We start from the raw sequence: 15,054 nt of genomic DNA, 5'->3' as shown, positions 1-15,054 counted from the left end.
CATTCATTAAGGATTCGATTCTTCACAAACAATATCGTACAAGACCGCTTGGCCTGCATAATCATATTCTTTGACAAGTTCTCAGTTCTCTAGTTCCGCTATGACCCGATGATGTCGGCTGCGATCTTCTCTGCAAGCATATCTGGAAAATATCAGAATCACTTCTCTCTAACATTGGTGGAATACTTACAAACCACTGACTGGGGATGACCAGGTGGAAGTAATGGAAATGCGCTCGCATCCACCACCCGCAGCCCCGTGACACCAAAAACTCTCGCCTGATGATCGACGACAGCCATGCTATCATTCCGAGTGCCCATCTTGCATGTGCAAGATGCATGATAAATAGTCATCAGCGTGCTTTTAATGAGCTCTAAGATCTCCTCGTCACTTTGGTACTCAAGCCCTGGGAAGTACTCCGGCCCATGCAATATAGGCTTCATTGCTGAAGTTCGAAACATGTCGCGCATCCGTTTATATGCTGCCACGGCCAATTTTTGATCTATCTCTGTATCCAACCAATTTGGATTGATCACTGGGAGATCGGCCACGTTGCCAGAGCGAAGGGTCACATTGCCACGAGATGTTGGAGCAACAATGCTAGCAATGATGGAGGCATATTGACCATGACGGGGTTGCTGGAAAAAAGGATTTGAGAAATTTCCGACAAAGGCAGAGGCTGCTAGATACTGACAAAAGGTTAGTTCCATTGAAAACTCAATTGCTCACAGAAATTTCACCTCAATCTCGGGCCAATCCTTGGGAAACCAAGAGAGAATTTCCTCTTCCTGGTCAGTCAGTGTATACCTTGACCGGTCCGGAAGCTTCTCAAACGCGAGATAGTCCGTCGAAGGGTTCGTCAACATCCCATTATGAGAGAATAGATAAGTTGCCACCTGACTGGCCAGTCGAGCTGGATTCTGAGCCATCCGAGAGAATGTATCAACAGCAACCCGATAGGATGGACCGAAAAAGATATGATCCCACATATTCTGCCCAACTCCAGATAGAGTCACAATTGGCTTGATCCCGTGCTCTTGAAGGACACTTTCAGGGCCGATTCCCGACAACATCAGCAGCTGGGGAGACTGAAAGGCCCCTGCAGATAGAATGACTTCACGGGTGGCCCATAATGTGTAATCCCACATCCCGTGGACTCTCACACCGTGAGCTCGATTTCCCCAATCAAATAAAATCTTTTTCGCCAGTGTCTTCTCGTAGATAGACAGTGTTTCCAAATCCTGGGGAGATTGAAGGAAGGCAGTCTCCGAACTACTTCGTGATGCGTCCGTTGGACGAATGGTCATGGAGCAGAACTGGTGCCCCATGAGTGAACCGCTGTTGAAGTCCTCAACCTCTTGAATGCCAATTGCGGTCAACGCCCTGCGGACCCAGCGGGAGAAAGGCATTGCATACTGGGGATATGAAACCTGCAGCGGCTCACCAAAATCCTCAAAGGCCGACCCGTTGTATGGTGTTCTGGTACTGTCAGATCGAGAGGTTGGGGCAGTGAAGGTTATAGTCTGTTTGAAATATGGCCAAATGTTGTCGAATTTATAGCTGGGATCGTTCACCAGTTCGGCCCATTGATTCATTGCGCCTTTGGAGGGACTGTGAGAACGATCAGAATTTGCCAGGCGCCCATGTGGTAGCAGACCAACCGTTGATATATCATAAAGTTCAACGCTGATCTAGAAGGTATCAGATTAGCGATCGATGCTTGTGAAGACAAGGAAGACATCACATCGCTTACGACCCTCCCATGCACTTCCCTCGAGGATAATGAATATTCCGATAGTTGGCTCCAGGGACTTTCTCAGCAACAAACCTCCAGTCCACCGAGGATGCCGTGGAGATGTCAGCCCCAATTCCAATTGTTGCCGCACCCGGGATTTTGGAGAGTGGATGCAACCACTCGTAGTAGCCTCCAGCCTCGACAAGGGCAACGTGGAATCCCTCTTGGGCCAGGCGCGAAGCCACTGTGACGCCTGCTGTACCGCCTCCAATGACCACATAGTCGTAAGTCGCATCCCATGGGGGTGGTGGCCATATCATGAAGACATTGCCAAGTCGAGTGCAGAGAGGCAATGATGACCACCCACAAATGGCTGCAAACACGGTTGATGCAAGTAGCCGCAGCACCGTCAAGAACAACATTATGACTCAAAGGGTGTAGGTGGAATATTCCAGACATGGATATAGATCAGAGGTTACCACAGGAAATGGACGTCGCATTATATCAATTTAGTGCTGGCTCATTGTGGGCAGTCTTGACCAGGTCGTTCTTGCTGTATATAGAGACTGGAAAATCAACAAACAGGGAACATCCGCTATTTCCTAATTGTGAAGCTGGAAGGTGCGTCGGGCTCGAGTTTGTTTGCATGAACAAGCATCTCTCGCTCTGCCTTGCTACGACCTCTCTCATCCTCTTTCTCTCTTCCTCCTTTCTCACCCGGTCATATTCCCCGTCGGTCAACTGTGACATCTCCTGGACGCTTCGTCTGCATACTGTCGTTTCCTGCCGTTGTACCTCAAACGTACGCATCTTCAGATTCGCCCTTGTCGGATGTTTCATCAAGATTTGACTGACCTGTCAACTGTCATTGCAGATTCGCTCACGGTGTACCTACCAGTTATCATGGCTGTCCAGGTCGTCTCCTTTTTCGACCAGTTCCCTGACTTCGACTGCAATCCGGATTCGCCAATCAGCAACGAGTTCAAGCGCCTAGGCAAGGCCCGCAATTGGCGCCCTGGTTCCAAGACCTGGACGAAGAACTGGAACCGGTGCATGGGGAATGAATACAACCGCCTCATCGGAAGCCGCATCAGTAACCTGGAGACCTGGCAGGTCATGTGCCGAAAGGTTGGCCTTGGCGATGAGTTTACCTCGATCCGTCAGTGCAAGAAGGTGGGTCGTTCTCTTGATTGGTCGGAGATCACAATCTAATTTACCTTTTGTCATGTGCACAGGCCCTTTCCTGCATCTACGTGAACATCATCGACTTGCTTGAATGCTGGGAGACTCACGAAATGCCCACACGATTCTGCAACGTCTCCCAGTTGGCCAAATACTCTAAGAAATCGGCCAAACTGATTCCCCGTGAATGGGCAAAGCAAGACAAGGTCCTGCGGGTCCTCCTGAAGCGCCTGCTGTGATTGTCCGGAGCCTGGTCTTTTTGACAGACGTGTTGAGAGGTGTGCAACCAATTGCAAGTTGAGTCTGTTCATCATATCTACTGGAAATGTGTTCGACGGGTATTCTCGGGGGACGTGCAATTTCCAGATGTCATTGGATTTGGATAGCAATTTGTCGGTCGGAATAAACAAGCATCATTGAAATTTGAATGTATCAGTAGATTTTGACTAGAAACTGCCCTTTTGAGACATTGTTTCCTATCGCAGGTGCAACCGCATATGAATGCTGACTGTGTGATTGCAGATAGTTAACCTACTTACTCCATCCGGTTACTTCAGCTCGTTGCCAAGCGTTGTCAGAATGATGGCCATCGCGCAACTACGACTGCTCCTCTCACGAGATCATCTTTCCCTTTCACGGGCGTTCCGAGGAAAAGACTTTCGGGGCGCAAAGAGAAGGGCTCATGGGGAACGCCGCCATCCTGAGGCGCTCGTTTCTGAAACCTACCCAGATGAAGCCATGCCGCTATGGGGAAGGTCCTAGCAAGCGATAACCAGTCACCAATCAGCGGACTCGGCATCTCTCAAGCTTTTAGCGGGGGGTCCACTTGCCCGCTTATTAAAGGTTAGTTAACTTTCTGGTTGACCATGTGGCTGACGAGTGAACAGGATGGCATCGGTCGCTAAGTGGGCAGGCAATTCCTACCAGCACCAATGAGGTCTGCTACCGGAAACTAAAGCCTTGATTGCGACGAATGAGGCGTTGCGGACGGGAAAGGGCACGCAGGCGGACAGACCAGTGCGAAATGCCTGTCGGTTTGCCGCGACTATTTATCTTCTTTGCTTTTTCTGCGCTTTTTTTGCTTCTTTCTCGTTCTACTTTATCTATACGCGGATCTCTCTCGCGCCTTTGACCATATCCTCATCGTAACCCACAATCATGGCGGACATGAACACCAAAGAGGTTGCTGAAACTAGCCAGCTTCGCCAGCGCCATCATGAAGGTCGCCAAATCGACATCGTCGGCCCGGATGGCCAGCACCGAAAAGTCGCGGTCGCCGACCTCACCCAAGACGACTCCGAACTGGCCACCCGGTTCGGCTATAACCCAGTCTTCCAGAGAGAATTTGGGTACTTGTCGACCTTTTCGTTCGCAGTCAGCATTAGTGGTCTCTTTGCCACCATCATGACCACCATGTCGTACCCATTGCTCGCCGGTGGCAGTAGTGCGGTTGTATGGTGTTGGTTCGTCTCTGGTTTTGGGTGCATGTGCATTGCTGTAAGTAATTACCAATGACTTTTCCCGAGAGAATATGACTGATAGCAGCTCTAGTGCTCCGTTGCCGAACTGGTTTCTGCTTATCCCACTTCTGGAGGATTGTAAGTCTTCCGCGTTATCATCCAATTGGAAGTCTAGTTCTGACAGGCATCTAGATACTTCACTATCTCCCGTCTCGCACCCAACGCCTGGGTTCCCTCCATTAGCTGGTAAAATCGCCTTCATAAGTTGCTCTTTGGGTGTCATCGTACTAATCATATTGGTACAGGTTCACTGGTTGGCTCAACCTTCTCGGCCAGGTGGCCGGTGTTGCGTCATCCGAATATGGCGCCGCCCAAATGCTTCTGGCCGCTGTGTCCATGAGCCGTGACTTCAACTATGAAATTACGACGAATACCACTGTCGGCGTGATGGCTGCGCTAACCGTCATCACCGGTGTCGTCAACTCTCTTTCCACCTATTGGATGGAGAAGATGACTAAATCCTATGTCATCTTCCACGTCTGCGTTCTGGTTGCTTGTTCGATCGCCCTACTAGTCTTGACCAAGGATAAGCATAGCGCGAGCTACGTCTTCACCGAGGTCAAGTCGGAGAGTGGCTGGACACCTGTTGGCTTCAGTTGGTTGTTCGGTTTCCTGTCTGTCAGCTGGACCATGACCGACTACGATGCGACTGCCCACATTACCGAGGAGATCAACACTCCCGAGCTCAAGGCTCCCTGGGCGATCTCTCTCGCCATGCTGTTCACCTATGTCGCTGGTTTCCTGTTCAACATTGTGCTCTGCTTCTGTATGGGCAACCCTGACGAAATCCTCTCCTCGCCCATGGCCCAGCCTGTCGCCCAAATCTTCTATAACAGCCTCGGCAAGGGCGGTGGTATGTTCTTCACGATTGCGGGTCTGATCATCATCAAGTTCGTGACCTTCACTGCCATGCAGGCCCTCGGCCGAACTGTTTTCGCCTTCTCTCGCGACCGCTTGTTGCCTTTCTCCAACGTGTGGACTAAGATTGCTCCTTGGACTGGAACTCCCCTCTACGCTGTGTGGATGTCTGTCTTCTTCTGCATCGCCATCAACTTGATTGGTCTTGGCTCTTACACAGCCATTGCTGGTGTTTTCACGGTCTGTGCTATTGCCTTGGACTGGAGCTACTGCATTCCAATTCTGTGCAAGCTGTTCTTTGGCAAATTCCAGCCTGGTCCCTGGCACATGGGTCCTTTCAGCACCGTTGTCAACATCTGGGCGTGTCTGTGGACTCTGTTCGTCAGCATCATTTTTGTTCTCCCCACTGCGATGCCGGTCACCGCGGAAGGCGTATGTATCAAAATCCCATCAATCTCTCTCTGGTTTACTAATTTGAATTCAGATGAACTATGCCTGTGTCTACCTCGTGGCTGTCCTACTTTTCGCCATGGTTTACTGGTACATTCGTGGCCGTGCAGTTTACACTGGCCCCGTCACCGAAGCCATTGCGGACGATATCTCCGAGAGCGAGATCGTGGAGTCTGAAAAGTCTGCCAAAGGTCTTGCTGCGTAATCATGCCACTAACGGCCGCCCTCTCCCATTGCGACACGCACGCACAATAATCCAAAACCACTCCCGCTACCCAATCTGCGCCAGCAACAACCCAGTGCAACAACCTCCCACTCGCCATGTTATTACCCTTTATTCGTCTCACTTCCAGAAACCAGCTCAGTGTTCACCAACTTCCAATACCTAGGCAACCCTTTTTTGTCGACTTGACCCATCACCACCCATGCAATTCTCATGCAACCACGGTTTCCGCTCACCACCTTTTGGTAATCGGCAATATCGCCACCCAGCCCTGACACGACAATATCCCTAAGCAACATTCTCCTTGTGACAGGATATAATGGACCCATGCGACACCATTTTGGAACAAGTAGCGATATATTCTTTAGGGGTAATTCCAGCGTTTTTGTTTGTGCCACTCATGCGAGGTTGTACATAGCTGACCACGCAGATAGACCTTTATAACTCTATCTGATTGCAAATATTCTGTGCATCATTACGCACGAATCATTTTCATGAAAAATGAACTACTAGCAACACCATCCTTTCTGATGAAAATTATTTATTTACTTCCGGCGTATAACTGGCCCAACGCGACATCCGACGACCCAATGACGATTTTCGACATGCCCTATGCCCTGGAGCGATGTTACATTCTCTGCCACATGCGACTACTTGACCCCACGCAATTTGACGAATGTCAAAATACCTTCTTTCTCGACTGCCCCGGAGCGTTTACATCTCCCTTCCCACAAACATTTGCCAGTTCCCATAAACTGTATCCTGAACTGGCGAGAACTGAATGATCGCGTCATAGCCACCATCACTCCCGTCTGTAACACCCCTAGCTTGCCAACAACTTATCAGAATCCTTGGCAAGGGCCCATCTCCTGTAACTTCCTCAATACCGCTGCCACCAATCCTCAAAGCTCCTCAAGTTCTCCATCAACGGCATGATGATCAACTCAAACACCTTTTCTTGCATGGCGTCGCTTTCCAAATTGGTATCCTGGCTGCCGTGCCAAAACAGACAATGCTCAACGACCTTTGCATATTCTGGTCCACTGCGTTCCATAACAGATGGTAGCACACGCGCTGCGGTTTTGAGATTCGCCACGGCTTCGTGTGGGTCTTCATCTCCAGGAGTGCTTAGTGTCTCGAGCACTTGACATAGCGAAAGCTCTACCAGAACGAGACCCAGAGGGAATAGTATCTGGCTTCGGATAAGCGCTGTTGTCAGGACGCTAGCCTGGTCCTGTGAATTACCGGGTTCAGTTCCCAAACTCCACGGAATATATGGGCTACCAAGACCTGTCGAGGACTCGGGCATGAACTTAATATCCCGAGCTGTCCAGTGGTCTCGCAGCCAGCTTCCATGGAACTCGAGGACACTACATGCAAGGCCCACTGCTAACCGCAGACGATCTCGTTGACTGAATAGAAGGCCCACATTGCTCTGGCCAGCTGAGAAGGTAGAAGAAGCTGTGATAAGATCTTCGAGTGATTTTGACTTTAGAGAATCGGCAACTTGTCGCACGTAGTAGACGTTATGTCTGTGGTTCTCATCTGATACCCACCCCAATGCCGTCTGAGTATCCCGATTGATCTCGCTGTTTGACAGTATCTGACAGATATCCGTGATTGGAGGCGGGACATCACTCCCACTGGGCTTGCTTAGAACCACTTCATCGCTCGTTATTATCGTATCAGAGGAGAACTGAACCCGCGCTTTCCCTTTCGCTGGTTTTAAACTCAAATCTTTGGTGTGATCCGCTAACTGACAGACATAACGCACCCCCATGCTGGACGTGATCATGTCTGCCTCAGTCTCGATTTCATGACCAAACTTCCAGACTGAGGTATCCATATGCAAATTAGGAGCAAAGATCATGCGGAATCGGGGGTTCCCACGACCTTGCGCTAACGGGTCAAGGGTGTCTAGCGATGGAGCGTTGAGCACAAAATGGATAGTATGCTGATGTTTGCAGGGGCATTTCCAGCATTTGCCGCGTATGATGGCTTTGTGTAGACTAGATGCAGATCGTCGGGACTTCCGGTAGCGGATCAATGTGTGATTTGATAGCCTCCGTTTTCGAGTCGTGTCTCGGTAATCGGACTGTTCGACTAGTGTCTTGAGAAGGGTGTTGGCGGTGTTGATTCGGTTGAGCAGGTCGGCATAGATACTCTTCGAGAAGATGTCACGGAATTTTTTGACTTCTCGTTCAATATTAGAGGAGCTATTCCAGTATTTCTAGAGGTTTCGAGTTAGATTCATGAGTGGCGACACAACGAAGGACGAAACCTCTATCAAGATGATCAATGTCAACGCACCTCTACCGTCGCTGGCATTATCTTGTCCCAGCCCAGCTGGCGCGACAAATCTTCGAGTAGAACATGAATCTCCGTCATGGTCCTCTCGAAGGGAATATAATTTCGGTCCATCTTCGTTTTCAGCTTTGATTGCAAAGTAGGTTCCTTCCAGAAATTCCCCAACGGGTTCTTGATTAGATCGTCTACTTCATTTTGGTATTCGACGACTCCATCCAGAGACCGCTCAAGAGTATTGACAAATATCGCCTGCTGTGTCCCAAGACTGGACAAGTAACCGTCCAGTTCTCTCCTGTATCGCTTGGCTCGAAAGCCCTTCAGGGTTTCGAGGCCCTGCACATAGTTGTCAAGCTGGTTGAGGAGGAGAGGCAGGACAGCAAGGACAAACCCAGCAGCCTCCATTTGAAGCGCTAATCAAGCTGTGCGTCAATCAATCAGGTCTCCGAGCTCGAAGGGGAAGTTCGAAGTTATTCTTGATGTTCATCGCAGAGAAGATGAGCATCAGTTCGTATCAATCACCCCTCTACCCCGCAGCAAACCCCCCTGTCAGTTTAGCTTCGGCTCCTCAGAGCGGCTACCTGGCGATCAGAAAACAATATGCGGAACTCCCCATCGTTGTTCAATACCAACTCCCTATTCTTTTGCTTGTCCAATACTTAGATTGAGGCTTACGATCTGGAACTATACATAGCGCTTCCGGTGCTGTCATCGTCAGGTCGTTCACATTGCTCACCGAGGTAGCTCCGCGATCGTGGAGTCTATCCTCCTTCGGGGATTCACAGTATGAGCAGAATCTCATCTGTTGCCATATCGTGCCTCAAGGAGCTCAAAGTCATCACGTCTTCCGATGATTTGAATGTATACAGCGCTGATGTCCCGCAAACACTTTGGCAAGATGAGCTAGGACGCTTGCGAGTCTGGGCTGCCAATATAGGTGCTCACCAAGTTGGCCAGTCTTCCTTGGACCATCGACTCCGCGATGCATCTCATATCAAAGACCAGACTCTGCGAGTTCTGAGAAGGTTACAAAGGGTGATACAGGATCTTCATGATGCGCTCCAGATGGAAAGTGTATCCGAGGATTTTTCAGATTCGGAGGATGAGGCGGGCGAAAAATCAGAGGTTCAGATAATCTATCAAGACCTTCACGATACGATCAGCAATCTCTTTCAGTTATCAATGATCATTCGAAAGTGGGTGGTTGCCAGCATACGACCTCGAAAATGTGATGGCTGCTGATTTTCGCCTACAGACCCGCGCAGCACGACCGACTCTGGGGAACAAAGCGGTCCGATGCTGCTGGCTTTGAACCTTTCGATCGGCAACATGTGCTCAACAAGTATCCGCAAGCAGAGGCTAGTGTGTTAGATTGCCTTGGACTAGCTATCTCACAGCGAAGAGCTATTCTTCGGTACCGCGAACGACACCATATAAAACTTGGGAAAGGCCTCGGTCAAGCTATTGAGGACCAATCTGATGCAGTCTCGACCAACATCTCAGACACAGTTGCAACCAGTTTTATCGAAAAGCCTACAACTCATGTTGAGTTTGACTCTCAATCATTCATCTCTCAAACTTCATATGCCCAGACTTTGCTGAGCGGTGAGGAGGGCATGGTCCTACCGCCGCCTCCCACCGAGGCCGACAATGGGACTCCATTTGAATGCCCATACTGCTTCGTGATAATCAGTATCTCGGGCGAAAAGGCATGGGCCCGTCATGTCTTCAACGATCTCATGCCGTACATTTGTGTGTTTTCAGATTGCTCAACACCACATCGTCTTTACGAAAGTCGCCGTGAATGGTATTTCCATTTGCACAATCAACATGCTGTCCCCAACGACCCCGGAAGCTACTTCAATTGCCCTCTTTGCTCGTCACCGGTTGGAACTGGTAAGCAGTTTGAAAGACACGTTGCCAGGCACTTGGAGGAACTCGCGTTATTTGCTCTACCACGCTCTCAGCCAGAAGTCAACGCTTCTCAATCCGACCGGGAATCAACAAGAGGAATGATGTTTGACACAGACTCTGATTCTGACCAAGACTCGCTGCAGCGAGTTCATGAGTACACAAATGAGCAGTTCAACTTAGATGCGGAAAGTCCTGGAATTGTCCCTGCTTCTCTCGGATCCCCCGTCATCGACAAGGTGATCTCGGACTCAATTGCGCCCGACGAAGAAGAGATTTACACCATCAAATGCATATGTTTGTTCTATGATGATGATGGTAACACGGTCTACTGCGAAGAGTGTGATACGTGGCAGCACATCGTCTGTTATTACCCAGACAAGCGGGTGCCGGATGTGCACAACTGCGTTGACTGTAAGCCTCGCCCGTTGGATGCCCGGCGCGCAGCTAAGCATCAACACGAACGGCGGATCCGAGAACGGAGTGTGAACGATGACCGTGAGAAGCGCTCCAGTGGTGATGAACCAATGGACACAAGTGATGACGGAGACATAACGTCCTTCTCGAACACGCCTGGAGTACCGTCTTTGGTTCTTAATCCAAGTAATCCAAGCAACATTCGCAAAGTTAGCAAAGGATGGTTTGAAATGCCATTCACGATGTTCTGCACGACTTGCAAACCACATAGCCGTATCGGGCGAGGTACCCGCTTCCTCGCTGAACAAGAAACACTGCATGCCCGCGTCCATTCTGAACGACAAGGAGTGAATGATCAAGACGAATCTCCAAATTATAGATGGGTCATGCAACATTCGGCGTGTGAGGGCTGGATTGAGATTCGGGCAAATTCGGATGATCCCATACCTAAGGGGAAGTACACGATCATCGCTGGTGGGTATGCGATGCCAGAACCAATATCCGGGGAACCACCCAGGAGAAGCTTCACGAAGGAGAATCCCACAAGGCATATCATATTCATCGACCCGATGAAAAATCAATTTGAGTTTCCTGTTGAGCAATGCTCCACTTGGCAGGTATGAGCTCCGTCCTCGCTTGAACAAACCATTCAGATACTAATTACCCTTGACACTCAATAAAGGGGTTAAATGACACCATTCGCATACATCTTCAATATGCCCCTGATATCCTGGCGGAATTCGAAGCCGCGAGGTATGATATTGTCGATGAGGCTGACTCTGTAATTTTTCCCGATGGGTGGAGTACGGTTGTTGAACCTGGAGTACGCATTAAAATGCGCATATGGCCTACTCCCCAGTATAATAGGAAATCATCCCGTGGCAAGGTGGAGCGGGTTCAACCTCGAGAACATACCTCGACTGTGAGTTCTTCTTTGGAAGAAGACAGGCAGACCAAACCCGAGTCCAGGAGGGCCAGGGTTGCGAAGCTTCTCAGAGGTGCTGCAAACTACCTCCGGGACGCAAGCTCAGGTTCCGAAGATGAGAGATTTGGCAGTTCCCCATTCGGGCAGCGAGGTATACAATCTAACGGATATTTGGTTCCCTGCCATTGCTTCACCCTGTTTCTGACGGATTTATCAGCAATAAACCTCTTCCCTGTGGTACCTGGAGAAGAAGAAAGGAATCACCTCCTATCGAGAGGTATGTTCCCTGCCCGTTTCATTACTTCGTCTGTGTATTAACAGGTTCAAGCCGCAAATACCTCTCGGCAGATGCCCGATGATGACGAAGATAGGGTTTTCACTCATCGATATAAACTAGAACGGCCGGGCAATGATTCTTAGTCTTTGATAGCAGCAACCCATGTACATCGTGGAGGTGTTGTTATCTCAAATGCATACTGTATGCTAGGGGTTGTAACTCAACAGCCCAGCTAGGATATTTGGACCACAGCCTCGCCTCTCAAAACCTAAAGCCACGTTTGGCGCCATGCGGCTGACGAGTGCCGACGGGCTTACAGGGTCCAGGGTTGATGGTACCCTGTGGCGGATATCAATATCGTATCAAAGGTCAGACATTTCCTATTGCGCAATCCTAGACGTAGCTGAGGACATGCCTGGAGATTGATCCTCCCTAGTTATAGCTGACACTCCGCGGAGACAATTACATTTGCCTGTCATGGTAAAGGGGTTCTGGACGGAGTTAATAAGGTTGACGTGATGGAGGCGACGCAGGAATACCGGGGCGATCGAGCCGACTGGCCGAGACCCGATAGCCGAGAGGATATGTTCCTTTGAGTTTAGAGCTAGTCCTTCTGTCAGTCTTGTCTCTGCTCTTTGACGCCGAGTCGGGAGTTCCTGTCTGGCAGTGTCGGTGTCTGGGGTGGGGCTTGGCAAATGCGGAGAAGCTGCGGCTCCACATTTTGCGACCGCAATCGAGATGGAGATGGAGAGGTTATCTAGACAAGGGAGATAATGATCATATACACAATCGTAGATGGCTAGAGTGGTTTTTCTCGTACACAGAAGAGGGTCAATATGCAATATGAATTGATTCATGCTGATCGATTCTCTCCTTCTTGGCACCGTCAGAAATCCCGAGTGTCGGGGTTGCTTAGTCCCCCCATGGCGTGCTATGGCGAAATCAGTGGGCGCCGCTTGCGTGCTGGGCCGGCCAGAAACAGCCGACCCGATCGTTTTTGAGTTAAACTAGTTGAACGAGCGACAATGTTGAGATCATGTTTCACGAGGAAGATTCATAAGCAGATGTTTTTTGTTGTCCTGATGTCGCATCTGACATCTGCTTTATTCTTCTTTCTTTCTGTTCTTCCTCGTCGAGGTCCCTGCACGCTCGCGGACTGACTGCTGTGCGACGGATCTTGCCTTTCATCATGGCGCGCCTTAATGGGACCAGACTTGGTGCTTTTCGGGCATACTTCTTCGGTTTCTTTGTCTGCACGGCGGGTTTCTTGTTTGGATATGATACCGGCATTGTGGGTGAGTTCCCATAATTATGGAGAGCTCGAAGCTCGAGTCCACTCCGAATACACCGCTCAGGCTGGTTGCTAAGTCAATATGCCTCGCTCCAGGTGGTATCCTCACCTTCCAATCCTACAAGGATGACTTTAGATACAACGACAAGACCACCGTGAGTGCAGTCATGGTCAGTCTGCAGAATGTCGGCGCTTTCCTTGCCGCGCTCTGCATCTTCCCCATCTCCGAGCGCTATGGTCGCAAGAAGACTGTCCAGGTGGCCATGTTCATCTTCTGCGTGGGCGTCATTTTGCAGGTCGTCCCGTCGCATTCCCTGGTGTGTTTCTATATCGGCCGTTTTGTCTCGGGTCTCGGCCTCGGCGGGGGTACTGCAGTTGTACCGTCGTATAACGCGGAGATGGCCCCCAAGGAGATCCGGGGAATGTTGGGCTCTGGTGTTCAGTGGCTCTTTGCACTGGGTGTCATGATTAGTTACTGGATTGATTATGCGGTGCAGCAGACTCTGCCCGTTTCGTCCGCGCAGTGGCAGATCCCGATTGGTCTGCAGCTGGTGCCAGCGACTGTCCTGGCCCTTGGTCTGTTCACTCAGCCCGAGAGTGTGAGATGGCTGGCCAAGAAGGAACGGTTTGATGAGGCCTGGCAGAGTCTAACCTGGATGCGTGCGAGCGACGGTAAGCATATTTAGCCTCTACGAGATTCGAGATAGCATGCTAATTCTCCGGATCTTCTTCAGGCCCCGAGGTCAGAGCCGAGTTCAACGAGATCCGCACTGGCCTGATGGAGGAGCTCCGCGCCACCGATGGCCTCAAGAAGCGCGAGCTCCTCGAGCCCGCGAATCGCTACCGTCTCGCCCTCGCTGTGTTCATCTTCTGTGGCCAGCAATGCACCGGCATGACCGCCCTTGCATACTTCGGCCCGCAATTCTTCAAGCTGCTAGTCGGCAACGATGCCAGCCGAAACCTGCTCATCACGGGCCTTTTCGGTGCCGAGAAGTTCATCACTGTGGGTATCTATATCCTCTTCTTCTCGGAGATGTGGGGACGTAAACCCACGCTGTGGATTTCGGCTCTGCTCATGTCGGTGTGTTTCGTCATCGTCACCATTGTCAACAACACCACCCCCAAACCTCAGCAAGAGGTCACTTCTGCGGGCATTGCGACGGTGGCCATGATCTTCCTTACCAATTCCATCTACCAGTTTAGCTGGGGGCCGCTGCCGTGGCCTTATACCACCGAGGTACGTCATCATCCTCCCCTACATAACATCTCACATCCTCTCCAACCCTCCAACCTTCTATCCCATCCGATTCGCACGAGTATCAACTAACAACCCCAGATCTTCCCCTCCCGCATCCGAGAAGTCGGCAGCTCGGTCGCCGTCGCCACCCAATGGCTCTTCAACTTCCTCTTCTCCCTCGTAACCCCCTACATGCAATCCTCCTGGGGAAGCTACACCTTCCTCTTCTACGCCGCGCTAGACGTAATCATGGCGATCATCGTCTGGTTCTTCGTCAAGGAAACCAAGGGTAAAAGTCTGGAAGAGATGGAGACTATCTTCAATAGTAGGGCTGCATTTGATGTGGAAATTGCGAGGCATGAGGGTCAGGAAGTTACGGATAATGTTTCTGCGGTGGAGGTGCATGCGCAGAAAAAGGGGGATGGGAGTTTGAGGGGGTCGGATGAGGAGGATAAGGATTTGAGATGAGGGTCCACTGTTTTTTGGTTGATGTTTATGATACCTTGCTCTGTTAGGGCTTTATGATGGGTTTTATGGGTTGTCTTTGTTATGGGATCGGCTTGAATGGCATTCTTTGCACGAACTTTAATTGCGTGCTCGGAGTTATTTTCTCATTAGTACATGTGGTCTTGAATTTCTAGATCAGACCGTAGCCGTAGCAAACCTTGACATCGGCCTGCTCTTGAAAGCAATATGGAGACGAATGAATGGAAGAGCAAAGCAT

The 15,054-nt window shown here is 50.3% G+C and overlaps 6 protein-coding genes across 6 annotated transcripts; 4 read left to right on the top strand and 2 right to left on the bottom strand.

The window, feature by feature from the left end:
- Positions 1–98: 98 nt before the first annotated feature.
- On the bottom strand, positions 99–2,157 carry N7458_004943 (GMC family oxidoreductase; the record flags this gene model as incomplete). The annotated part of the gene is made up of 5 exons (XM_056908325.1): positions 99–142; positions 191–689; positions 741–1,611; positions 1,662–1,691; positions 1,754–2,157. The coding sequence occupies 5 exons, from the start codon at positions 2,155–2,157 to the stop codon at positions 99–101; spliced, it is 1,848 nt and encodes a 615-aa protein (XP_056766943.1).
- A 481-nt stretch (positions 2,158–2,638) lies between these two features.
- On the top strand, positions 2,639–3,156 carry N7458_004942 (uncharacterized protein; the record flags this gene model as incomplete). Its single annotated transcript, XM_056908324.1, has 2 exons — positions 2,639–2,908; positions 2,971–3,156. The coding sequence occupies 2 exons, from the start codon at positions 2,639–2,641 to the stop codon at positions 3,154–3,156; spliced, it is 456 nt and encodes a 151-aa protein (XP_056766942.1).
- Positions 3,157–4,075: 919 nt separating this feature from the next.
- N7458_004941 (uncharacterized protein) lies at positions 4,076–5,950 on the top strand (the record flags this gene model as incomplete). Its single annotated transcript, XM_056908323.1, has 5 exons — positions 4,076–4,414; positions 4,469–4,515; positions 4,570–4,623; positions 4,683–5,727; positions 5,780–5,950. 5 exons carry the CDS (start codon positions 4,076–4,078, stop codon positions 5,948–5,950), a joined length of 1,656 nt encoding a protein of 551 aa, XP_056766941.1.
- Positions 5,951–6,848: 898 nt separating this feature from the next.
- N7458_004940 (uncharacterized protein) lies at positions 6,849–8,677 on the bottom strand (the record flags this gene model as incomplete). Its single annotated transcript, XM_056908322.1, has 2 exons — positions 6,849–8,198; positions 8,279–8,677. The coding sequence occupies 2 exons, from the start codon at positions 8,675–8,677 to the stop codon at positions 6,849–6,851; spliced, it is 1,749 nt and encodes a 582-aa protein (XP_056766940.1).
- Positions 8,678–9,058: 381 nt separating this feature from the next.
- Positions 9,059–11,223, top strand: N7458_004939 (uncharacterized protein; the record flags this gene model as incomplete). The annotated part of the gene is made up of 2 exons (XM_056908321.1): positions 9,059–9,468; positions 9,528–11,223. 2 exons carry the CDS (start codon positions 9,059–9,061, stop codon positions 11,221–11,223), a joined length of 2,106 nt encoding a protein of 701 aa, XP_056766939.1.
- Positions 11,224–12,991: 1,768 nt separating this feature from the next.
- On the top strand, positions 12,992–14,798 carry N7458_004938 (general substrate transporter; the record flags this gene model as incomplete). Its single annotated transcript, XM_056908320.1, has 4 exons — positions 12,992–13,097; positions 13,190–13,765; positions 13,828–14,330; positions 14,430–14,798. The coding sequence occupies 4 exons, from the start codon at positions 12,992–12,994 to the stop codon at positions 14,796–14,798; spliced, it is 1,554 nt and encodes a 517-aa protein (XP_056766938.1).
- Between the last annotated feature and the right edge of the window lie 256 nt (positions 14,799–15,054).

This window comes from Penicillium daleae (assembly GCF_028827525.1).
Source record: "Penicillium daleae strain IBT 16125 chromosome Unknown utg000005l_segment0_segment0, whole genome shotgun sequence".
Classification (NCBI taxonomy): domain Eukaryota; kingdom Fungi; phylum Ascomycota; class Eurotiomycetes; order Eurotiales; family Aspergillaceae; genus Penicillium; species Penicillium daleae.
The sequence above is the reverse complement of the archived record's forward strand: the minus strand, read 5'-3'. Positions and strand labels throughout refer to the sequence as shown.